The 25968-nt window shown below is 40.6% G+C and overlaps 2 protein-coding genes across 7 annotated transcripts in view; one reads left to right on the forward strand and one right to left on the reverse strand.

The window, feature by feature from the left end:
- Positions 1–19757, forward strand: LOC122551012 (N-lysine methyltransferase KMT5A-like). Of its 3 annotated transcripts, none has more exons than XM_043692640.1 (8): positions 1–253; positions 501–595; positions 3784–3943; positions 6644–6884; positions 10508–10595; positions 10783–10842; positions 11242–11432; positions 19537–19757. In XM_043692640.1, exons 1-8 carry the CDS (start codon positions 250–252, stop codon positions 19625–19627), a joined length of 930 nt encoding a protein of 309 aa, XP_043548575.1. In that variant the 5' UTR covers positions 1–249; the 3' UTR covers positions 19628–19757. The 3 variants fall into 3 exon arrangements, with proteins under 3 accessions (XP_043548575.1, XP_043548572.1, XP_043548573.1); XM_043692637.1 differs by lacking the exon at positions 19537–19757 and adding an exon at positions 14098–15323; XM_043692638.1 differs by lacking the exon at positions 19537–19757 and adding an exon at positions 14098–15323 and having other exon boundaries at positions 3787–3943.
- Positions 19758–22916: 3159 nt separating this feature from the next.
- Positions 22917–25968, reverse strand: part of rilpl1 (Rab interacting lysosomal protein-like 1) — a 51329-nt gene continuing 48277 nt past the window's right edge. For 2 of the 4 annotated variants that reach the window (XM_043692641.1, XM_043692643.1), the window contains one exon: positions 22917–25182. In XM_043692641.1, coding sequence (XP_043548576.1) covers positions 25050–25182 — 133 coding nt within the window. In that variant the 3' untranslated portion in view covers positions 22917–25049. The remainder of the gene's footprint in view (positions 25183–25968) is intronic. The other 2 variants (XM_043692642.1, XM_043692644.1) reach the window with 1 other exon arrangement.

The following is a 25968-nucleotide window of genomic DNA, read 5'->3' on the forward strand; positions in this document are numbered from 1 at the left end:
GATAGGTGGGATAGCCAATAGGCACTGAATATCTGGGCTCGCAAGCTGGGATGGTCTCAACTTCCCTCCAATCAAAGGCTGTCCTATCGAACCTTTAATGAAGTTCGGCTGGCGGGTCGAGCGTCTATTTAAATAGTTGATGAAGGGGGTTATAAACGTTCAGTTATTCTAAAAATTGTGTGTTCTTCAGGCAAAAATTATTCTTGAATCTTTCTGCCGCTTCTTTTTCAGTGAATTGTCTGCAGGAAAATGGGTATGGCTTCATTCTCCTTATTTTGTGCATCTGTAGACCGTAATTTTATTATCTGGGTCTGTATTATGTCTATACGTTGCGCCCCCTGGCGGTGATGTGGGCTGCTGGCCGCGATTTCTGGTAAATACGGTATTTATTTAAAGATGGTGGAGGGGGCGCGCTGCTAGGCCCGGAACCGGTTTCCTTTCCGAGCGAGGACGTCCCCTTGTTCGCTGGGATATCACAGAGATATGTTTTAATCCTTCAGGGAAAGTCAAGGCCGTGGCTCCGAGAGCGGCGAATAAAATCGCCGGAGGCGAGGCCGCGGCGGCCAAGGAGAACCAGCAGCTGGCCATGAGTGAGGTACGTTTGACGGGGACCGACCAGTGGGCTCTAATCAAAACCCCAGGCTTGGTGACTAAGGCTGCGTGTCAGTGCGGTATTCCCTACCCTTCGAGAAAGGAGTGGCCTTGGGTGTTGCTCTTCTACCCATAAATAACTTATTATTTCAAATCTATTTCCAAAAGCGCCTCAGGGTTCAAGGGTTATGGGGATTAAGGATGATCAGCTGTGATTAGATTGAATGGTGGTGCAGGCTCGAAGGGCAGAATGGCCTACTCCTGCACCTATTGTCTCCGGCGTATTAAAGGCGGCATTAAGGGAAATTGCTGTGATTGGCATTTCGTTCTAAGCTTGTAACTTATGTTAACGTCACCTTTTAAAGAAATATTTGTTTAACTAATGTTAAAATCGAAGGCTGTTATTAAAAACAAGCACAGTCCAATTTAGGAAAACAACATTGTCTTGACTGTGGACAGTGTTGGTATTCATTGCCCTGATCCTGAGGTGATAAGTATTTTCTCCATGACTCACTGACACAGGTATCTGTGTGGCACTGCAGCTGCATTGGTGCCAGGGAGATGCACAGCGAGTGGGATAAGCTGTGCTGTCAAAATCTCTTGCACCTTATTGAGAGAAAAGTTCCCACCATACCTCTTCAATCGTCCCCGTTGTCTCTTTGAGGTGATCTACTGGCTCTGTGATTTTTCATGCAAAAATTGCAGAATGTTTTATTTCCGCTCCCCAGCAGAAACGTTGCTTAATTTCTTTGGTAACCTGTGTTGTAAATCCAATTCCTTTTCTCATTTTTATCTGCACTGTAATGACTTATGGGTGGAGTTGTGGAATATGATCTCCAAAAGTGGCAGCAATAAACAGTTGCAGTAAATATCATGAATGCTTGGCTTGAAATCAGTCTTGGCAACAAATTTTTGTTGTGCATCTCCATCTGCCTCTTCCCACAAAAAATAAATAAAACTTAGATGCTAATCATAGAATCATACAGCACAGAAACCGACCCTTTGGTCCAAACCATCCATGCTGTCCAAGTTTTCCAAACTAAACTAGACCCATTTGGCCCATATCTATCAAGACACTTTCTATTCATATACCTGTCCAAATGTCTTTGAAACGTTGTAACTTTCTCTGGCAGCTTGCTCCATGTATGAACCATCCTGTGTGTGGGAAAAATTGCTCCTCAGGTCCTTTTTTAAATTTTCCTGCTGCTCTCACCTTAAACCTTTGCCCTCTAATTTTGAACTCTCCAACTAGAGGAGAAAGACCTTCCTTTGTTATTCCCCTTGTCTATGACCCTCATTAAGTTATCTCTAACACATCACATCAAGGAATTTGACCAATTGGAGAAATGACAGAGATTTTGTTATCACTAAGTACAGACTTGGTTTACATTGCATTACTGAGTAGGCCTGTAATAACTGATTCTTTTAATTATCTCTCAGTGGAAGTATTTTAGTTTTGATACACCAGTCAGTAAATTTATGATTTGATGGTCATAGCTGTGTATTTATCTCAATAATTTTATGTACCCTATTCCAATTTGCACACTGCTCAATTAATGGAAATCATAACCTTTTGAGCTTTTACTTTGTAATTTATTATCTAATTCAACATACTCTCCATCTATACCCTCTTCCTTACCTCAACCTAATTCATTGGTTCCTACATAGTCATACAGTGTGGAAATGGACCCTTCAGTCCAACCAGTTCATACTGAACATAATCCTAAACTGAACTAGTCCCACTTGCCTGCTCCTGAACCATTTCCCTCCAAATTCTTTCCTATTTATCCAAATTCTTTTAAGTATTTGTAATTGTACCTGTGAAGTTCATTCCACACACAAATCACCCTCTGTAACAAAAAAAATGCCTCCATGTCAATTTTTAAATCTTTCTCCTCTTACCTTAAAAACGTGCCTCCTAGTCTTGAAATCTCTCTTTCAAATGAAAAGATAACTACCATTAACTCTATCTATACTTCATTATTTTATAAACTTCTATGGACCATGACAACTGGATGCTGTCCCGCACATTGCAAATTCCTTTCCAGTCCTGATCAAATAGACGATAAAGCATAGAACAGTACAACACAGGAACAGACCCTTCAGCCCATTTGTCTGCACATGATCTTTATCTCTGCCTTTCCTTCCTGTACATGTACCTGTACCTGCTTAAATGTCTCTTAAATATTGCTATCCTGAAGTCTGGCACCAAGTAGGCCACAAGCTGCCTGGACTCTTGCTTTTGCTGCAGACAATGGTGTCAATCCATTCTCACATCACTGCACCATCTATTACGACTTGTTGCTTCTCCTAGTTAAATAGCTTTGTGCCATGGTGCTCATCCAATCTGACCAAAAGAACGTCTAATCTATTGGACAGTTGCAGAGGCTGACACTCTTATCTAATGGATCCCCTGCCTGTCTCACTCACTGTCATTCTCTCCTGTCCCTGACCATTGACCAAATTAGACCTTATTTTAAGTAGTGGAAGTGTCTTTTGTTCAAAGAATCCAGGCACATTTCCCTTCTCTTGTGCATTGTAGTCTTGAGTTCAGCCTGTAGCTTATAAATTCTGACAGAAGCTGCTCAAACTTCTTTCATTCACTCGTGATGCGAGCATCGCTGGCTGGGTCAGCATTTACAGACTGCAGTGCCATCAGGGAGGGAATTCGCATTTTAACCCAATGAAAGTAACAGAGTTTGTGGTATTCTGAGCTGTAAAAATTGATTTTTTTTTAAAGTTTATAACTTGAAGATGTTAGCGTTTTTAAGGTTGCTACCTGCAACATGATGATCCTTCCTATTCCAGTCGCCAGTTGGAACCAGAATGCCTGACAGGTTCATAAGTTAATTTGATTGTCTAATGTTATGGTCATTTTGACCTAACTGGGCTATTTATTGCTGCATTTCCTTTTTAAATTCATTCAATCACAATTGCTTCCTGACCATCTGCTGTGGGTCCTCAGACATTACCAGGGTCTCTGGATTAATAGTCCAGCGAAAATACCACGAGGCATCACCACCTCGATACAACTGGCAGATCTTGCATGCAAACTATCTGCTTGTTTTCAATAACATATTTCACAGTTGAATAATTGCTTTTGAAACACTTTGCTTCATCCCGTAAACACCGTAAATGGTCCATAACTAAGTTCTTTCCCTTTCTTCTTGGACAATGAATGTGTTTCACCAGAAGAATGTGCGTGTAAAATCCAAGATCTGTCATCGTTTGAGATCTGCAAAATCCCCTCCTCCTCGTGCCCCACTGCAAGATGAAAACTCTGCTTCAAATAAACAAATGAAGTTCCAAGTCACATGTACTGTAAGACGTGAAATGCAGAAAGAGGAAGGAGGTATGTAAGGTTATACATGCAGATGTTTCCGAAGCAAATCTCTAAAGAATGCAAACAGTTTCAGAAGGCCTTGATATTTACTTGGTGTGACACTATAATGATTGATACAGGGTATCATCGCCCATGTTGCTTCGTGGCATTAAGAAATACATATGCACTATAAAATTACAGAAATAGATTGTTCATTCAGATCTGGATAATCCTTGAGGCCACAATGCTTGTGGCACTGAAATGTTGAATGTTCTTCATTGATGTGCAATTCTCAGCCAGTTTGAGTTTAACGTCTTGCATTTTTTGCCTTTTTTTATGCTGTGTATTAATGATATATTAATCATAGCCTGAACCTAGTTGCTCATGACAACTTCCAACTGGTGGTGTCTTGTGTATGTCAGTTGTTCTGAACTGCAGTTCTGTAGGAAGAAGCCCCCATTTCAGATTCAAACACCAACGTAGTTGTTTTCTTTGAGCTCTTCTAGAGAGGAATAAGTTGACTAGGGATAGTCAACACAGTTTTGTGAAGGGCAGGTCGTGCCTCTCAAATCTTATTGTCGTCTTTAAGGTGACCAAACAGGTAGATGAGGTTAAAGCGGTTGATTTGGTATATGGATTTCGGTAAGGTGTTTGATAAGATTCCCCACAATAGGCTATTGCATAAAATACGGAGGCATGGGATTGAGGGTGATTTTAGTGGTTTGGATCAGAAATTCTCTAGCTGAAAGAAGAGAGAGTGGTGGTTGATGGGGAATGTTCATCCTGGAGTTCAGTTACTAGTGGGGAACTGCAAGGATCTGTTTTTGGTCTACTGTTGTTTGTCATTTTGTTAAATGACTTGGATGAGGGCATACAAGGAAGGGTTGGTAAATTTGTGGATGACACTAAGGTCAATGGAGTTGTGGATAGATGTGGGAGGATGTTACAGGTTACAGAAGGACATAGATAAGCTGCAGAGCTGGGCTGAGAAGTGGCAAATGGATTTTAATACAGAAAAGTATGTGGTGGTTCACTTTGGAAGGAGCAACAGGAATTAAGAGTACTGAGCTAATGGTAGATTAGATTAGATTACTTAGTGTGGAAACAGGCCCTTCGGCCCAACAAGTCCACACCGCCCCGCCGAAGTGCAACCCACCCATACCCCTACATTTACCCCTTACCTAACACTACGGGAAATTTAGCAAGGCCAATTCAACTTACCTGCACATCTTTTGGACTGTGGGAGGAAACCGGAGCACCCGGAGGAAACCCACGCAGACACGGGGAGAACGTGCAAACTCCACACAGTCAGTCGCCTGAAGCGGGAATTGAACCCAGGTCTCTGGTGCTGTGAGGCAGCAGTGCTAACCACTGTGCCACCGTGCCGCCCATCACAGGAAGATTATTGGTCGTTCCAATGAGCAGAGAGATCGGTGTCCATGTCCATAGATCTCTGAAAGTTACCACCCAGGTTGATAGGGTTGTTTAAGGCGTACAGTATGTTAGCTTTTATTGGTAGAGAGATTGTTTCAGAGCCACAAGGTCATGCTGCAGCTGTACAAACTCTGGTGCAGTTGCACTTGGAGTATTGCATATAGTTCTGGCCACTGCATTATAGAAAAGATGTGGAAGCTTTGGAAAGGGTTCAGAGGGGATTTACTAGGATGTTGCCTGGTCTGGAGGAAAGGTCTTATGATAGGCTGAGGGACTTGAGGCTGTTTTCATTGGAGAGAAGAAGGTGGAGAGGTGACTTAAAAGACATAATCTTATCAGAGGGTTAGATAGGGTGGACAGGGAGAGTCTTTTTCCAAGAATGATGATGGCTAGTATAAGAAGACATAGCTTTAAATTGAGGGGTGATTGATCTAGGACTGGTGTCAGAGGTGGTGTCTTTACTGAGTAATAGGGATGTGGAATGCACTGCCTGCAACAGTAGTAGACTTGCCAACTTCAAGGGAATTTAAATGGTCATTGGATAAACATATGAATAAAAATGGAATGGTGTAGGATAGATGGGCTTCAGATTGGCTCCACAGGTCAGTGCAACATTGAGGTCAAAAGTAAATTTAACATATTGGGGGGGGAAAAATATTGTTAATACAGGCATAGAGGGTGGTAGTCATCACCACTTTCCGGTGCAGTTGTGGTTCCAAAAATGGATGGCTGTGGTTGATTGTCTTCTGACTGTTTGTTTCTTGGGAGTTAGTTTAGATTGTGAGGTATGCAGTACAAGAACCAATTACAAAGGTGAATAGTATGTATAAGAGTAATGCAATCCTTCAGGAATTTAAACAGGGCTTATACAGGAATTAGACAAGAATATTCTCCCCTCAAAGGGAGATCGATGAATGTTGATTAGTTTAATTTTTGAGATGAAGCTGCTCAAGGTAAATGACTGTACCCCTCCGTGCTCTGGCAGCTGACATCTGTGCATGCGCAGAACTAGGCATGCAAAACGATCGCCGCTGGAATCGCACTATTGCGAACAGGGCTCGGTGTTCTCAAAGATCGTCCTCTAATTCTTCAGAGACGTTTACAGCCAAATCTCTCTGCCAGAACATGCTTTATATGAGAACTACCTGCAGTTTTATTTCCTATTTTTAATTATGCTCCTGAGAATTTGCAAAGACAGAAACAAAGCTGGTCACTGAGCTGACTTCTTATTTTGAATTTATCTATTGTAATTATTTCAGCTTAATTTTCTAATTTTCATATCCATTGTACCTGCAGATGAACGAAATGGTTGTATCTTTGCTGACCATTCTACCAATCCCAATAAGGAACTGAACAGTCAAACAAGTGCAATCATTGAGGAAGAAGCAGAGACTGCAGCAAATAACACCCATACTGACCGTGATACTGCTGTAAAGAATGGGTCAGCTACTCTGTATTCTGTGGGTGGGAGTGGCCCTAAAACAAGTGCAAAAGCTGTTCAGCGGAAAGACAAAGCAAAATCTTCAAAACGTATAGGGTAAGTTAAATGCTTCAGGGTTACATATTTAATCATCTGTTGCATTTGTGCTTTGTCATCTTGAGCTACAAAACTTCAACAGAATGTGGAAGGAGAAATTGTTTCCATTGCTGGTAATCACAGGAAACAGATTGAAGATAACGATGAGGGTTGAGTCAATTTGCTCAGCAAATTGTGATCTGGAATGTGCTGCCTGAAAGGGTTGTGGACACAGACATGATTGTAACATTCAAAAGCTAATTGAATGGATGTACCTAAAAACAAAGGAAACATTCACAGGGCTAAGGACGGGGAAAAGCAAAGACACAAAACTAATTGGGTAGGTCTTTCACAGGAGTGGATGACCATGTAGCTGTTTAATTCTATATTTCCATTGAATGCATAATTAATTCTGGAGAATTAAATAAGACAGATTTCCAAAAAAATGAAACCAAACTGATCCAACACAACATGCTTTGATGGATTACCCAAAATTCACAAACCAGGAGCACCCCCCCTCCTCCCACCCCAAGACCCAACGTCTTGCTACTTGGAACACCAATATACACATTAAACAAGGAACATAGAACCTTACAGCGCAGTACAGGCCCTTCGGCCCTCAATGTTGCACCGATTTGTGGAACCAATCTGAAGCCCACCTAACCCAAGCTATTTCATTCTCGTCCATCTGCCAATCCAATGACTATTTAAATGCCTTTAAATTTGGCGAGTCTACTACTGTTGCAGGCAGTGCATTCCATACCCCTGTTCCTGAGTAAACAAACTACCTCTGACATCTCTCCTATATCTATTATCCCTCAATTTCAAGCTATGTCCCCTCATTACAATCTAAGGAAAAAGACTCTCACTGTCCAACCCCTCTCACCCTCTGATTATCTTGTGCTTCAATTAAGTCACCTCTCAATCTTCTCCCTAAAGAAAACCGCCTCCAGTCCCTCAGCCTTTCCTCATAAGATCTTCCTTCCAGACCAGGCAACAGCCTAGTAAATCTCCTCTGAACCCTTTCCAAAGCTTCCACATCCTTCCTATAATGCAGTGACCAGAACTGTATGTAATACTCCAATTGTGGCCGCACCAGAGTTTTGCACAGCTGCAGCATGACCTCATGGTTCTGAAACTCAATCCCTTCACCAATAAAAGCTCACATGCCATATGCCACCTTCCCAACCCTATCATCACTGGGTGGCAACTTTCAAGGATCTATGTACCTGCACACAGGAATGTCTCTGCTCATCAAAACTACCAAGAATCTTACCATTAGCCCTACTGTGTATTCCTGTTACTCCTTCCAGAGTTAATTGCTTCACACTTTTCTGCATTAAACTCCATTTGCCACCTCTCAGCCCAGCTCTGCAGCTTATCTATGTCTCTGTAACTTGCAGCATCCTTAATCACTTTACAACTCTACTGACCTTCGTGTCATCTGCAAATTTAACAAACTCATCTTCTATACTCTCATCGAGATCACTTGGGTCCACTGTTTAGTTATTTTATAAAACAGATCCTTGCGGTTCCCCACTAGTAACTGAACATTTTCAGCCCTTCATCGGGCTTTTGCCCGAAACGTCGATTTTGCTGCTCCTCGGATGCTGCCTGAACTGCTGTGCTCTTCCAGCACCACTAATCCAAAATTTTGTGCAATAGCCTACCGTGGGAAACCTTTTCAGACACTTTATGAAATCCATATTCACCACATCAACTACTTTGCCCTCATCCACCTGTTTGGCCGCCTTCTCAAAGAAGCTACACCAAAGACTAAACTGATTAGTAGAAGACTCTTGCCATTCCAACCAAGAATTCCTGACCATCATCAAAGACACAAAGAAGAGGATGAAATAATGGTTTCCTTTGATGTAACAGCCCTGTTCACATCCATCAATATCAACCTGGCTGAGGAAATACTGACTATGTTGTTAGGAGAACCAAAGACACAAACACTAAACACCACCAACTGCATCAGCAAGGACAATATTGTCAGGCTAGTGGACCTATGCCTTACCACCCACTTCACGTGCAACAAAAGCTACAGTCACTCCAATGGAACACCCATGGTATCTCCGATATCGGTGTTCTTAGCAGAGGCAGTAATGCAGAGCCTTTTTACAGTTCTGCCAACCTACTCAACCCAAACTTTGCATCTGCTACGTGGATGACGCTGTCATTACTAAACAAGATAAATCAGAGAAAACCTTCAACACCATCAATAATATCCTTACTGTCATAAAATTCATGAGAGGAGGAAAACCACAAAACCTACCATTCCTAGATGTCGCAGAGCGAACAGCCAATGGGGAACTTCAAACTAGCGTCTACAGGAAAGCAACATATACGGACCAAATATTGAACTACAGAAACAATCATCCCAACATACTCTGTGTGGAAACAGGCCCTTCAGCCCAACAAGTCCACACCGACCCTCCAAAGAGCAACCCACCTCGACCCATTCCCCTACATTTACCCCTTCATCTAAAACATCGCAATCCAACTGGAACTCTACCAACAAACGCATTGACTTGGACCCCATTTATCAGCCTCTGAGAAAAAGAACAGTGAATGATGCAATAGGAAATGATATCACCAACCATAGGAAATGATATCACCAACCCAAGGAAACTTAAACACAAACAGAAAGTGGGTCGCTAACACCAGTGCTTCACTGGAAGCTCACTGATGTTTCATCGCCATAGTAGATAACATTTGAAAATGGACCTTTCAGATCAGCGCGCAAACTTCCATCCAGAACTTTAACCTGAGCCGTCACAAATCTTCTCAAAACTCACTAATTCCACAATTATTTTAGATTGGATGGCTTTGGGCAGTGGGTGTCTCCAGATTGGTTACTACTTCTCCTACAAAACAGCTCCTCAAGATTAAATTAGATTAGGTTACCTACAGTGTGGAAACAGGCCCTTCGGCCCAACCAGTCCACACTGATCCTCCGAAGAGTAACCCACCCAGACCTATTTCCCTCTGACTAATACACCTCAAGCTATTGGCAGTTTAGCATGGCCAATTCACCTGATCTGCACAAATTTGGACTGTGGGAGGAAACCCTTGTAGACACTGGGAGAATGTGCAAACTCCACACAGTCACTCGAGGTTGGAATCTAACCTGGACCCTGAGGCAGCAGTGCTACCCACTGAGTCACCGTCCCACCCCAAACTAAATGTTGCACCTTGAAGGCTCTTCTCACTTTTTTTCAGGAATATAATGGAGCTTACATGTTCAGATTGTGTGAACTGAACAAATCGAGGGCTTGGAGTTCTAACGTACACAACGTCATTGATGTCTTGATACAGAAGTCATGGTATCATCCCCTGAAGTGTATTTGAGTTGTACCAACTGCAGAGGGAGGAGGAAAGTTCCCCAAAAGAGAGCTAACACATTTGGAACCTCTAGCCTGCAAACTGCTGTTATCAGAAAGCACATCTGGGATGTTGATGCTGTTGGGTTTGCATTTGTTTAACTGCACAGGGGTGAAGAAGTAACTTGTATTTAATCTGCAGATTGTTGAGGGGGGAAGAGATGAATTTCAGAAAAAAACACTTTCATTGGTTTTTTTCACTCATCACTTCAATCCTACAATGCCTTTTTGTCCTGAAATGATTTTTTTTTTCCCCAGTGCAAAAAACCCAGCAGGCCGGAATCGCAAGGTCACTGATTATTATCCTGTTCGCAGGAGTTGCAGGAAGTGTGAAGGACAACTGAAGGTAAATCTATATTCGTATCCCTTGTAGTAGCACAGGGAATTGAGTCCTAATTAAAATTCACACCAGTTGTTTTCTATGCTGCTGCCTTGCACTGCTGAAATGGGCAATTGGTTTATGTTGATTTGTTGTACAATCCACAAATTGACACCCCTCAGCTTAATCATCTTTTCTGTCATTCCTCCAACAGTCAGAAGAAAAGAAAATAATTGATGATCTGATTCGCAATGGGAAGGAAGAAGGAATGAAGGTACTCTTTAAAAGACTGGAAACTAACAGGACAAGCTGATTTGTCTGGGGATCTGGAAGGTGCAGTAGGTTCAACTAAGTCTCGCCCTGGCTGCTAAAATGATGGATTCACTAAATTGGCATTAATTGTCATTCTGAGATACGCATGGTTGAGAGAGGCACTGCAGCTCGCTCTTTTCCCCCAGCTGTTTTCATTTCTTTCTGTTTATCAGTAAGAAAGAAAACCGTTTGTGTTTTACCTCCTTGGTTGCTGAATGTGTAAGTGTTACTGTTATGCATGTATGAAGTGTGTATTTTCAGCTGGAATTTGTGGCTGTGACTATGTTGGGTCAGTCAGCCTCTGACCCACCTGTAGTTCAACTGGGCAAGCCTTCTAACTGTTCTCTCTTCGTTTTCTCAGGTTGGTATAATTGATGGAAAAGGTCGTGGTGTGATGGCGACAAAACCTTTCCAACGTGGAGAGTTTGTGGTGGAATACAATGGCGATCTCATTGAATTTACAGATGCAAAGAATAGAGAGGCTAAATATGCACAAGATCCCTCCACTGGCTGCTACATGTATTATTTTCAATACCTCAGTAAAACATATTGGTGAGTCCTCCTCTTTATCCTTGTTGGTCTCAAGCTGTTTCACTACTCCGATCATGGCTGCTTTGATCATGGTCTCAAACTACACTGATACCATTTACCTGCACTTGGTTCATTGCCTCCAATTAAGTACTGGCATTTTAAGTACTCATCTGGAAGTTTAAGTGTTGAGAGTATTTGCCTCTTCCATCTTCTCGAGTAGCTCATTCCATATTTCTACCATCCTCTGGGTGGAATTTCTTTTCTCATATCTTTTAAATCACTTACCCATCATCTTTTAAATGTATGCCCTCTGGTCTTCTGTCATAAAGTCATAGAGTCATGAGGAAAAGATTCTTGCTGTCTACTCTGTTATACCTCTCATAATTTTGTATACCTCAGTCAGGTTCCTCCCTCAGCTGCTTCTGTTCCAAGTCAAACAAGCTCAGGCTATCCAATCTCTCCTTTGTATCGGAGACTTTTTATTCCAGACAATATCTTAGTGAATCTCCTCTGCAACCTCGTGATTGCAATTGCATCCTTGCAATAATTTGGGCAATTAGAAACTCGGTACAGTTCCAACCTGTCTGACCTTTCCTGATGCACTGACTCAATGCAAGTATACATAGCTTTTTATGCAAACATACATTGCTGGAGCAGGTTAGCAGGTCTGGTGGTGTCTGTTAAGAGAAGCAGAGTTCAGTCCATTCTGACAAAGGCTCACTGGACTCAATGCTAACTCTGCTTTTCTCTGTGCATATACTGCCAGACCTACATTTGCAGTACTTTTGTTTTTAATACTGTGCATATACCTGTAGCTATGTTTACTGAGTTCACTACCAGCATTTTTCATTGATTTAACCTCTTCCATTATCTATTCTGCTTTCCTTGTCCCAACTTTACTTGTCAATCATTTGGATTATTTTAAACTTTTATATCAATGGGTGATTGAGGGAAAGGACAGGGAAAGTTAATTTCCTTTCCTCCTTGTATGCAATGCCATGGGAGGTCAGCAAATAGATTCTGAGCGTTATTTTAAATGTGAACATTAATGTATATAACTACTATAACACCTCTGGCATCGCATCACTAATTTGGCCTTGAATGGTTTGAACAATAATTTATCCTCCCTTCCTTAGACAGAAAACACTCAACAGGTCAGTCAGCCTCTGATCAGGGAAACCCCAAATTAAGGCTTTAGGATGTTGACATTTTTTATTTGTCCACAGGATAAAAACATTGCTGACTGGGCCAGCATTTATTGCCCATCCCTAATTGCCCTTGTGAAGGTGCAGGTGAGCTGCCAATTTGAACCACTGTGCTCCATGTGCTGTAGGTAGGCCCCCAGTGTTAGGGAGAGAGTTCCAGGATTTTGACTTAGCAACCATGAAAGAACAGTGATATACTTCCAAGTCAGGTGGTCTGGAGGGGAACTCTGTATGGGTATTCCCAATATCTGCATTGTTCTTTTGAATATAGTAGTTGCTGGTTTGGAGACTCGGTAAGTTGCTAAAATGCATGATTTTTTTTCTAATTTCTGCATTTTCTGTTTAAAATTTCCAACATTCACAACATCTAGCTATTTGTTTTAAGCTTCAATTTCAATGACCAAAAGTACAGTGGTACTTTGAGTACCTGTGGTTTAACCAATAGGGTGAATACACGTACAGTCAGTCATGGCAGAGCGACCGCTGCCTATTCACATTGAGCTGGCTTCTAGGTTGTCATGGAAACCTTGTTTGTGTAATTCGTGAACTGTAGCTCTGTCAGCCAGCTGTGATGTGAGTGATTTTATAAATTCTTCATCACTGAACGTTCACTGCATTGAACCTACAAGTGGAAAATTCAATCCTGCTGTCTAAATAGCTAATAGACTTGATAACATATTTTTCACAAGATCTGCTTTAGATGAAGCAGGAATGTGGGTTAATCTGCTCTTTTGCTTCCAGAGGCAATCTGTTCAGTAGAATCCAGTTTCCTGTGTCTCTGTTGCTTTCTGGCAACAAAGATGGAGAGGGCTTTCTGTCCACATGTAACTGTTTTTTTATTGACAGATCTTTAGATTCCTAGCTTCCATTGGGTTTCAACAGCATGTGTCACTTGATTCACAAATTAATTCCACTAATGAGGAAAACCTTTCTTTAGAACAATCTTTTATTTGTAAAGCTCCATGTTTTAAGGTGAACCAGTGTTAGTCATTCCTGATTGAAGAGTTTATGCTTAATGTTGACTCTCCTGCTCCTTGGATGCTGCCTGACCGGCTGTGCTTTTCCAGCAACGCACTCTTCAACTGTAAAATAAGTAGGCATTCTGTTTCCCTATTTTTTTTTTGTAGAAGGTGTTATCTTGAAACTTCCACTAAAACATTGGGGAATTTTGCATTTGTTCAACATCTTGACCTTTTTATACTCAGAAAATTTGCATCCTGCTATTGGAGTTAATCAAGGCAAACTGCAGATACTTTGAGGGAAAGCTAGATCAAAAGGAAAGAAAAATAGTGGGGCAAGATTGTGGTGTAGGCTGGATCATGGGATATAGCCACCATAAATCAAAATGGACTGAATGGCCTGTTTTTGAGCTATCTATCATAGAACATAGATGACTGCTATTAGTGACTGATCTTAAGAGGCGTTGACCCCAACAACCACCACCACCATGTTGTTTCAACTTTATCTTGGCTGTGTTTTAGTGTGGACGCAACAAAGGAAACTTCGCGTCTCGGCCGGTTGATCAACCACAGCAAGAACGGAAACTGTCAGACCAAGTTACATGATGTTGACGGGAAGCCACATCTTATACTTGTTGCTTCTCGGGACATTGCAAAGGGTGAGGAGCTGCTCTATGATTATGGAGACAGAAGCAAAGCGTCAATTGCTGCACATCCCTGGCTGAAGCAGTGAGCCAAATTTCGCTGTTTTGAATGAGCAAAACTATTTAAAGTGTTTGATCCAATGCTTGCTCTGATTTGTGATGCAGCACGTAATCAAAATCGTCAATAGAGACTACTGGATTTCACTAGTACTGCTGAGGTGGTAGTCTTGCATCTTTAGAACTTTTATATCTTAATGCTTTTGTATATTTTGTACACAAGTGTGCTTTAGGAGCTTGCAGTCATGAGGCAGGTTGCATTTTTTATGTAAACAATTCCAAAATGTCCAGCTCTGTTGTACAGTATTAGCAACCTAGGTCTGCTTTTGTGCTCTGACAAATCTTTTTGCATATTTAAGAGATGAAATGTTGTCATTTGAACCACTTTTAGAAAGCCCTCACCCCTTATTCAGAGTAATGAATTTGGTGTCGCTTCCAACTGGAAGCTGTATTTGGACATTTCTGAATACAAAGAATGAGCATTGATTTGCATTAGCTGAGATTCAGTTTTTAAGGCAGGGCTTCACATCATATGCCAGTGCATGTGTTGTAAACCGCTATTTAAAATTTGTATACAGAAGCTTCATGTTGAAGACTATTTAAATAAATTCTGTGACTTAACTATGTTGTTGTGAGTGACTGTACCTCCTCCATTTTACAATGAAGTGATTTTCAGCACTTTCCATCCCACAGACTCTTGATTGCATATACCTCTGTGAGACACTGACAGTGATAAGCTCATTACTGTGGGCTGACAAAGACTATGTTGAACAGTTGGATAATCTTAATCCATTTTCAGCACACATGAATGGAAAGGCTGCAAACATCTGCTATCTCTCATAATCAGTAAAGATGGATTGTACTGATCTGTTAGCATTCTAGTTAACCAGAATGGAAAGTGTTCAATGTGCTGATCTTTTGTTTCGCTGCCTTTAAAGAGCGCGTTGCCATTTATTGCAAGATGAGCAAAGCAACTAATAAAAATGTGTGCGGTAGTCCTTATGATCCAGGTTCATCTATGCACTGTAATAAAAACTTGTACATTTACTTGATGGCTAACCACAACCACACTGATTTATCATGTAACTGGGCATATGACACAATGGAGGGGCTTCATGGGATGGTTAAGCAGCACCAGATTGGGATGGCACTGTAGTTGTATACGACCACCAGTTTCTTCTCTGAGGTGCCTCACTGGTGTAGAGTGCTAGATATCAAGTTACCTCACAAATGTTAAAAGATTTTAAAGTATGCAGAATTTCACCAGTTTACTCATTTTCATGGAGTATGGACCAGGTTTCTGTACATAACAGAAATTACTATTATACCACGGAGCTGTCAACATTAAGTTCTAATGGTGTTATAAAACCACCCCTTCATGATCCTTCTCTAGCTACTTTAGTTTACTTGCAAAAGCTACAGTGTGGCTGCTTCACACTTTATAAAATATCTGCCTTCTGCATTAGAAGCAGAGGTTTATGACAACCGCTAAAGGAAAAAAACAGGCTTTCTTTGGGTTGAAGCTGCTTTTTTTCCTTCGCTGCAGAGAAGAGAGACAGTACCTCGTCCTGTGGAGATCTGATAGCTTTTCCCTATCTCGTACAATCCCAAGCTGTCCAAATACCTGGGATTCAATCACATTGTTATTGGCAGGCCAAAAGACTTTGTTAGTCATAGCTGGTCATTAGTCAGCAGGCCAATCCGCTACCTCTTGCTGTCCAAAGCTCCCTTGGCTCCAGTTCATCTGCACTAAAGCTTGAACAAGCAGTTGTGGAAACGACACTTACAATTAGTGTCAGGCAGCTTTTAAAAAGTACTCCAATGTATTGACAATCCTCTGTTTTAAAAAGTTTGTTTTTCCATTTCATTCCATGATCAAAAATACACCATGATTTTACAACATGCCTTCTGTAAAGGACATTGCTGATCCAGTTACAACATTCTAGCCGCTTTATAATCACTATTACTGATGCTGTGCTATTAACTTCCAGATTTCTTTGAACTGAGTTCTTAAAATATTTCTCATTTTCCTGACAGAATTCTATATGTTCAGATGTCTAGCCTTAATGTGATGGAGGTTTAATCTAACCTGAACAGTGCAGGGTATGCAGTTGTTGAAGTTAGCTTCAAACACAATACGGTTACTAAGTTGAAATTCAATAGGTTTTTCAGATTTATTTTTATTAATTGTTTTTCAGTTACAACACTACCTACTGTATAAATAGAAACACATTTGTTGATGAGGACTGATCTCCCCCTGTGACTGTTCATTTCATTCTTCAGTTTTGCTTTCAATGATTAGAACTAATACTTATGTTCAGTATAGCTAGCAGCATTTCAGGGACAACAAATATTTTGGGTAAATAAATACATATTTTGGATGATTTTAAATATAGTCCTACTACTTTAGGTTTATTTGTTCCACTTCAGAGTATATGGTTGAAGTTAAATTTACATGAAATGGAAGAATAATACCAATGTTCAGGTAACTTGACTGTTTAATTTTCCAAAATTCATTTCAGAAAACTGACAGAAAGCTGAATTACCTTCTCTGTACAGTTTGGTCAAGTCCTTTTATGTACAAAGAACTTTTATGCTTGACCATCTTAAGGTGTTTATTTTTAAGAAGACCTTGCACAGGCATCTCTAATGCAGTTGTATGTTTTGAAAAATGTTTACATTCCAAATCAGAAGTTTTTTTATTAATGACCGGGAAATAAATGCATTTGGCTTTTTGATACATTGTTAGGAGAAAACATTACCTATCAAATGCTGTAATTGGATGGTGGTGAATGACATAGATAATTAAGATAGGCTGAATGGAGTCTCTCATTTATCCTGATGCTGTTTTGTGAGTTGTTCCACATTTGGATCCTACTCCGTATACCAGAATTTTGAGCAGAAGACCAACAGGCCCTTTGATTTTGGATTAGTGGTGCTGGAAGAGCACAGCAGTTCAGGCAGCATCCGAGGAGCAGCAAAATCGACGTTTCGGGCAAAAGCCCTTCATCAGGAATAAAGTCCTTTGATCCTACTTCACTGTTCAACAGTTCATAGTCTTATCTCCCCTTTGCTCTCTGTCCCTGAAACCCCTCACTCTCACTAGGAGAAAGTGAGGACTGCAGATACTGGAGATCAGAGTCAAAAAGTGAGACACTGGAAAAGCACAGCCGCTCAGGCATCATCCAAGGAGCAGAAGAATCAATGTTTCGAGCATAAGCTCTTCATCAGGAATGTGTGTGTGACTGTGTGTGGTGGGGGGAAGGTAGCAAGGGGGACTGAGAGACAGTGTCAATTTCACTAGTTTCCTCATCTCTCCTCCTACCACCTTATCCCACATCCAATCCTCCAGTTTGGCCCCACCCTCTTGAACTGTCCTACCTGTCCATCTTCCTTCCCACCTATCCACTCCATCGCCGCTGTGACCTATCACCCTCCCCACCTTCATCAACTTCTCACATTCTGACATTTCACAAACATTCCTGATGAAGAGCTTTTGCTCGAAATGTCGACTCTCCTGCAGCTTGGATGCTGCCTGACCGGCTGTACTTTTCCAGCACCACACTTTTTGACCCCTAACTCTGCTGTTCATCAAAAGTCAATATAAATCGGCCTTTCTTCTTCTCAAGGGAGAAGCATTCCACAGACTAACATGAGGAGAAAAGAGTTCTACTCGTATCTGTATCAAATAGGAGACCATTATTTTTAACTAGGTTTTTCTTTAATTCAGACCTGATCAGGTGTATCCTAGACCTGTGGGAAGCGAGAGAAGTGATTGCTGGGCCCCTTGCTGAGATATTTGTATAACTGATAGCCACAGGTGAGTTGCTGGAGGTTGGCTAACATGGTGCCACTATTTAAGAAAGGTGGTAATGAAAAGCTAGGGCACTATAGACCAGTGAGTCTGATATCGGTTATAGGCAAGTTGTTAGAGGGAATCCTGAGGGACAGGATGTACATGTATTTGGAAAGGCAAGGACTGATTAGTAATAGCCAACATGGTGTTGTGTGTGGGAAATCATAAACCACTAAGTGGATTGTGTTTTTTGAAGAAGTAACAAAAAGAATTGATGAGGGCAGAACGGTGGATGTGATCCATATGGACTTCAGTCAGGCATTTGACAAGGTTCCTCCTGGTATTCTGGTTAGTGAGATTATATTGTATGGAATACAGGGAGAACTAGCCTTTTGGATACCGAATGGGCTCAAAGGTAGAGAATGGAGGGTGGTGGCAGAGGATTGCTTTTCAGACTGGAGGCCTGTGACCAGTAGTGTGCCACAAGGATCAGTGCTGGGTCCACTGCTTTTTGTCATTTATATAAATTATTTGGATGTGAACATAGGTGGTATGGCTAGTAAGTTTGCAGCTGATATCAAAAGTGGAGGTATAGTGGACAGCAAAGGTTATCTGAGAGTACAACAGGATCTTAATCAGATGGGCCAATGGTCTGAGGTGTGGCAGATGGAGTTTAGTTTAGATAAATGTGAGATGCTGCATTTTGGAAAGGCAAATCAGGGCAGGACTTACACACTTAAAGATAAGGTCTTGGGGAGTGTCACTGAACAGAGACCTTGGAGTTCAGGTTCATAGCTCCTTGAAAATCAAGTCTCAGGTCGATAGGATAGTGAAGAAGGCCTTTGGTATACTTTCCTTTATTGAGTACTGAGTACAGGAGTTGGGAAGTCATGTTGTGGCTGTTGTCTGAACTAAACTCCACCTGCCGCTCCTCAATCTATTAGCTCATCTAATCAAGGCCCTGTTGTACACTGAGATAACCTTCTTCACTGTCTACTACACCACCAATTTTGGGGTCATCTGCAAACTTATTAACCATTCCTCCTATATTCACATCCAAATCCTTTATATAAATGACAAAAAGCAGTGGACTCAACACCTATCCTTTTGGAACACTGCTGATCACAGGCCTCCAATCTGAAAAACAATCCTCTACCACTACCTTGTCTCCTAACTTCCTGTGCTTGATGTATGAGTAACATTTTGATATCAGCCCTGATTGCCACTACTTTATGAAGCACACTTGAGGGTCAACAAATCACAGCTTATACTGTGGATTTACTCTGGGCAGCATAAGGAAGCAGACCCAAGCCTTAAATAAAACAGAACTATGGATGTTGAAAATCTGGAACAAAAACAAAGTGCTTTCGAGATCAGTGATTCTTCTGGACTTGACGTGTTAACTCCTTCTACAGATGCTGTCAAACTTGAGTTTCATACAGCAATTTCTCTTTTTTGTTTCAGTGTCAAATCTATAACAGCCAGAACAGAGATTGAATCATGTACTGTTGGTGTTATTTTGAATACTACATTGGCCATCTACCAACTGAGCTAACTGCCACATCTCATCCCAAGTGATTATTGTACACACTCGAAACACTTGCTCTGGTGCTTTATTCTTTCAAGATTTAAACAACCAGAATTCTGTTCTTCCAACCCAGAATTGGCTGTTCAATGTACAACCAAATGTTTAAATTAAAAGTAACAAATTGATTAGTATTGTACCACATCTTGACTGAACACAAGTTACTTTTTTAAAAAATTGTATTCATGCAGGAATCACTGGCAAGACCATCATGTATTGTCTATCCCTAATTGTCTGAGAAGGTAGTATTGGACAATTTTGAATTGCTGCAATTTTTTGCGTGTATGGTATTCTCACAGGAATTTTGGATCTGTGTTTTCAGGACATCAACCCAGCAACGATCAAAATATATGTGCGCAAATCAGGACGGTGTGACTAAGACCTTTGTGGCGATGGTTCTCCCATGCCCCTGTTGCTCTTGTTTTTTTTAATTGATTGTGGTGCTGTTGAAGAAGCCTTAGTGGATTTTAAATTAATTTCTAATTATTATTAGCAAACTTAAACCATGTAGTCAGAAATCGAAGCTACTGAACATAATTATTCACCCAGTCTTGCAACTTTCAGCAGCAGTGATCACTTGAGCAGGAATCTAAGAAACTGTCTCTTAGGGAAGAAAATATAGAGCAGCACAGTGGCTCAGTGGTTAGCAATGCTGCCTCACAGCACTAGAGACCCAGGTTTGATTCCAGCCTCAAGCGACTGTCTGTGTGGAGTTTGCACATTCTCCCTGTGTTTGCGTTTCCTCCCACAGTCCAAAGGTGTACAGGTTTGGGTGGATTGGCTATGCTAAATTACCCATAGTGTTCAGGGATGTGTAGGTTGGGTGCATTAGTCAGGGGAAAATGTAGGGGAATGGGTCTGGGTGGAATGTTGTTCGGAGAGTAGGTAGAGGCTTGTTGGGCCAAATGGCCTGTTCCCACACTGTAGGGATTCTGTAGTTCTGACCTACTTTGGTTGGGCTAGACTACATAATTAAATGGTTCAAAGTCGCAAAATATACCTAGGTCCTTTGATACCTCATGGGAGTTGCAGGACTTTAACCTGTCACTCAAGAATCATACAGAAATGAGGCCATTAAGCCAACAGTTCCCATGTCACAACCTTGTGATTGTCTCATTAGACCTACTCCTGTGCTTTTTCTAAATTGATCCATTCCATTTTGAAAGTTAAATTCTTTATTGGGCAGTTACATGACTATACTCCAATGAAGAATGTTAACTATTATAGCAAAACTTTCAAGACTGGTTATGCCTTCAACTTCTCCTGTCTCTGGAATTCACTCTTTAAATTTCTCCACCCACTCCCTCTCTCCTTTTAAATGTTATTTAAAATTGACCTCACCCAGACCTACATGTTACATCGCTCAGTGTCAAATTTTGCTTTATACTCTGCGGTAAGTGTACCTGGAGGTATTTTATTCCAAAAGTACTATACAAATCTAAGCTTGATCATTACCATTTTCCAGTTAATGATCTATTTATGATCACAGATCTATGATCTCCCATTTCAGTGCACGTGGATGGGACATGCTATTACATATTCTGCTTTTGCCTTGGCCAAGATTAATCTCTCAGCCATCTCCATCCATGTATGATCGCACCCTGGTCTGCTATTTGTGAAATTGTGTGTGGGCCAACAGACTATCAAATATCCTCACATAAAGGTGAATTGAATTATCTGAAATCACACCCCCCTCCCCCCTTCCCCGTAGACCTAACATGAGAGTTCTGTATCTTACTATTATCTATCTGCCTAGATCATATCTGAGAGCCGTCCACTTGAGCTGACTACAATTCCACTCTTGTGCAGTAGGTGGCAGCCTTGCACTGGCTAGTGCTGCTTCCAACATCCCATTTCCCTTTACACATTAGACAAATGTTAACTCTGAACTTGAGGGGTAAATGTGATGAAAATAACCGTTGCCCCACATCTGTTCATAGATTTTTGGGGACTAAACCTATCTCAGATTTAAAATTAACAGGTGGAAGGCAACATCATAGCAATCTTCACCTGCTCCACCATCTTCCATCCTGATAATCACATTATACAATGATAATAGAGCTACTGAGCAATAGGTGATCAATCTCGATAAATGAGTCTACAATAGACACAGGGCAACAAAATCCTGGGAACCAGACTTCCAAAATCCTCTACCTCCAAACATATTCATAATTCACCAGCTCTCAAATTACTCATCTCTCAAATTGTTACCTAACTTGCAGGTGAATGAATTAACGCTAATATTACCAGCTAAAGTTTAACATCAGCTGAAATATCTTTGGGCTGGAAATTCTGAAAATAATTTCAACTGAAAAGTGAGATGAATGAACAGATTAAGATAGGAATTATACTTTGAGGAGAAAGTGAGGTCTGCAGATGCTGGAGATCAGAGATGGAAATGTGTTGCTGGAAAAGCGCAGCAGGTCAGGCAGCATCTAGGGAACAGGAGAATCGACGTTTCGGGCATTAGCCCTGAAGAAGGGCTAATGCCCGAAACGTCGATTCTCCTGTTCCCTAGATGCTGCCTGACCTGCTGCGCTTTTCCAGGAATTATACTTTGTCTTGCTGCAAGTCCCATTCGACCCTCCATCAGCTTCAGTTGGTGCAATCTTTTGATTTTAAACTTCTCACTCAGGTTTTCAAATGCCTCCATGTCCTTGAGGCCTCCCTATTTCGGACTTCCTTCCAACCCACCTCCCAACCTTCCCAGTCTGGTTATCAAATTTCAGTTTCTTAAGCATCCATGAATTGTAGGCAGCAATGCCTCCAGCTGCTAAAAGCCCAAACTCTGGAAGTCCTTTCCTAAACGTGTCTACTTGAAAACATGCCTTAACATTCTCCCTCTTTGACTGAACCTTATGTCAGCTGTTTTAATGTGGCTAAATTATTTGTTATATAACACACTTATGAGGTGCCTTCAGATGCTTTATTAAAGACACCATATAAACTCTAGTTATTGTTGTCAATCTCCCACATCACACGAGGAAAGTCAGATGTAACTGGATGGAAGACAATTCAATCCTCATTTGAAAGTCAATAATTCATTGTGTGCTTAATATTTCCGTGAAAAAGTCCTAAATATCGTATTTTTTTTCACCAGAAACTGCCCATGTTTGTGTGACATAGTGTAATTACACCCTCCTACCAGTATTAATGCTGTTGGTAGGGTCGACTCACAATCAATGTGACGAGTTTACATGGTGTTTCCATGCTAATTATGGACCTTGAAATTTATAATAGCAAAAATATTGAAAGGAAATGTCCATAAACGCAATGCTTTTATTGTAGATAGATACACAGTAGATGCCAATCAGCTGAAAAGATTAGAATGTACTTTAATCAGCAGCCACTCTGCAATTAATACTTCACAATTACTTTGGCAAAACAAAAGGTATTTGCACGTTGGAGTGTTGCCATGTAGTATCTACATTAGAGAAATATTAAAGGCACAAAATCAAAACCTACATTTACAAAAATGAATCTGCAGTCTATCCCACTGAAGTATACATTTCATTAGAGCCTGAAATTTGTTTCTGGACTATTTCAAAATGTACAATAACAGAGTAGAAACCTTCTTCCATCACTTTCATATTCAGTACAGATTAGGACACAGTGAATGGGTCAGTGTCCTAACTTCACAATGACTTTCGTATTGCTTATATAAAAAAAATTGTGTCAAAGTCTGGCAGTTAATTGACAACAGTTATTAATCCGTGCATTTCCCAAGGCAACACCTGCACCAGAGTCCACTTGCCAACCAATCAGCACTTGTTTCTCTTGCAATATAAATGATGGTTTTCTGTTGAATTTGTATTCTTACAAATAATGAGTGTAAGGTGAAAAGCTTTGACAAAATGTATCTTTTTTTAGCAATTATCAAGTTCCTTACCAGCAAACAACTTACAATAAGCAAATTCTTTGTTTAAATCTTGTTGGCCCACATGAACAGCTCAGGGTTCAACAACCGCAGTTTTAATGTGAATGGTGTCAGGACAATGTTAAGAATCTCCTTCACGGCTCAAGACAATTCCAAGGTCACAAGGCATTCCTGCTAGTTATTTACCAGTGAATCACTTATAATTTATCATTTGCATGATCAGCTATAAATTTGCAGACAAACACAAATGTGACTTGAAACTACATTTCAGTTAAATAGATGGTATAAGTCTTACATCTGTATGCAATCATCCTCAATAATGGAAATTACAGGATCAACACATTTTAAATGAAAATTATCCATGTAAACATAATGCCTTCAGGACACTCCCAACCAGTGGTGATGCTACAGCACCGATCTCGGCAGGAAGAAGTCACGACAATATAAAATACTGCAATGAATTTAATAAACATTCAATTTTTCCAAGTTGGAGAAATCTAGAGATGTAATTGTGACTGAAATGAAAAACAAACTTTAACCTAGTATTTGCTTCGAGTACCTTTGGCACTTTGACAGATCTAACAGCTTTGAGTGCTAAGGTGATATTAATAACTCCAAGTATAGCCATGTTGCATTGGTGTGTTCGATAGATTATCTTCAAAGGGTAACTGATGTCCAGATAAGCAAGTTTTCAAAAATGCATCTTGCATCAGAACAGATCTTGATGAAACATTATTAATCGGTTAAAGTTTGTTAACTATGTTTGTCTCTCCACTCAAAACAGGATTGCTTTTTTCTCTGAGGAGTTATAACAAAGGTTGGCACATTCCAGTTTACTTTCCTCAGTCAAAAACCTGAACAGTATGGAGCTGAGCTGCAAACAGAAATATGCAGCATAAGCTTAATGCTGAGATGAAGGTCCTTTTTTTGCAAAAAGAAATAGAACATCTTACATCTGGACACAGGTCACTGCTGAGTGGATTGATACACAACACAAAAATAACTGCCAGAAACTAAGCTTCAAATTAAAAACCTGTCTCTTCTAATTTGAAAATGTGTTTTTAGTTCTCCTTCTCTGGACTCCAATGCTGTCAGTTAGTAGTTCGAGGCCACACATACTTGGGAAATAGACTGTATGATTCTGCAGAAAACAAGCATTAGAATTGCCTTCTTTGAGAGAGTTAAGAGCACAGCAGCTGTATAATCCGCAGATAAATACCTTTTGGTTTAGTGTATTGCGTTGCAGGTTCTGCATTCACAAGAAACGCCAATACTATTACTACAATGATACTGTGAGGTCATCACAAATTTACCTTTCCAAAAATAAGGTTAGTAATTAGAATACAACAGTTCACCATGGTAGTCAGTCCAGCTCTAGCAGCCCATTAACTGTTAACCTCAGACTTTCAATGCTAAATAGGCGAGAAAAGTCAATTTCCAATTATTCTCATTATTTAGATGCAAGATGCCAGCTGTCCAGATTCCTAAACCCAGGGATGTATCCAGGGGCTGCAGTTATAGATGTTGTAATGCTTCTTGTCCTTGCTCTGTGACAATCCCATCGTGCTCTGAAATTCCCCAAACTCCTTGATATCCCTGCAATCGATGACGCGTTTCTGCTCGTTTGTCTCGTGAAAATAAATTAAACCTGGGGAAGACACAAAAACAAATGACATTTATTTCACAGCAATGTATACTTCAAAGTCCATATCATTTGTTAACTCTCACTCCACTCAAAGAAGAACAGAATCAATTGGAACATAGCTGTAAAATAATTCAATGGAAAGCAGCATGTTAAAAATAATCAGTGGTCACAAACAAGTTACATATCCTAGAAAATGAAATGCTGGGTCAAAATCCTGGAACTTCCTCCCTTCCTAACAAAGTGGTCAACCTACAGCACATGGACTGCAACAGTTCAACCACTGATGAATCACCGAAGAAGTTGCTGTCAGGGCTCAGGAGTACAGTGGTGACCTTTGGCTTCTAACACGACTCAAGACCTCCATGTTGGAATCCATAGAATTGCCCTGTACATTAACAGCTCAAAGCCATAACAGATCCATTAACTGCTTGGAAAATTCTGGTCGAAGGGAACAATTACGTAATCATATATTATTTATAATGACCAAATGATGCAACTATCTAATGTTGAGCTAAAGATCTGCCCCTTTAAATACCCAAAGTCCAACTGCTGTCCAGTAAATACTAGGTGAGGTCAGAGATCAACTGCTGCTCAAAATATTAATGTAACATTGTTTTCAAAATAAAGTGGTGATTGATGAAGATCACTCAGGAGGGACAGATGTTTTGATTCCGGAGTTAAAATTACTGTTCCTTTACACTTGTATATGCACATAAATTTAAGTTGAGGTTTTATACTTTGGGAAGTATACTGGTCAACTTCAAATCTCCCGTCAGTAGATCTAGTGTT

Source organism: Chiloscyllium plagiosum, chromosome 6 (assembly GCF_004010195.1).
Source record: "Chiloscyllium plagiosum isolate BGI_BamShark_2017 chromosome 6, ASM401019v2, whole genome shotgun sequence".
In the NCBI taxonomy this organism is placed as follows: domain Eukaryota; kingdom Metazoa; phylum Chordata; class Chondrichthyes; order Orectolobiformes; family Hemiscylliidae; genus Chiloscyllium; species Chiloscyllium plagiosum.

Coding starts and splice junctions, on each gene's coding strand:
- LOC122551012 (XM_043692637.1), top strand. Junction 10,843..11,241: donor GGAAGGAAGAAGGAATGAAG/GTACTCTTTAAA, acceptor TCGTTTTCTCAG/GTTGGTATAATTGATGGAAA. Junction 11,433..14,097: donor TACCTCAGTAAAACATATTG/GTGAGTCCTCCT, acceptor GCTGTGTTTTAG/TGTGGACGCAACAAAGGAAA.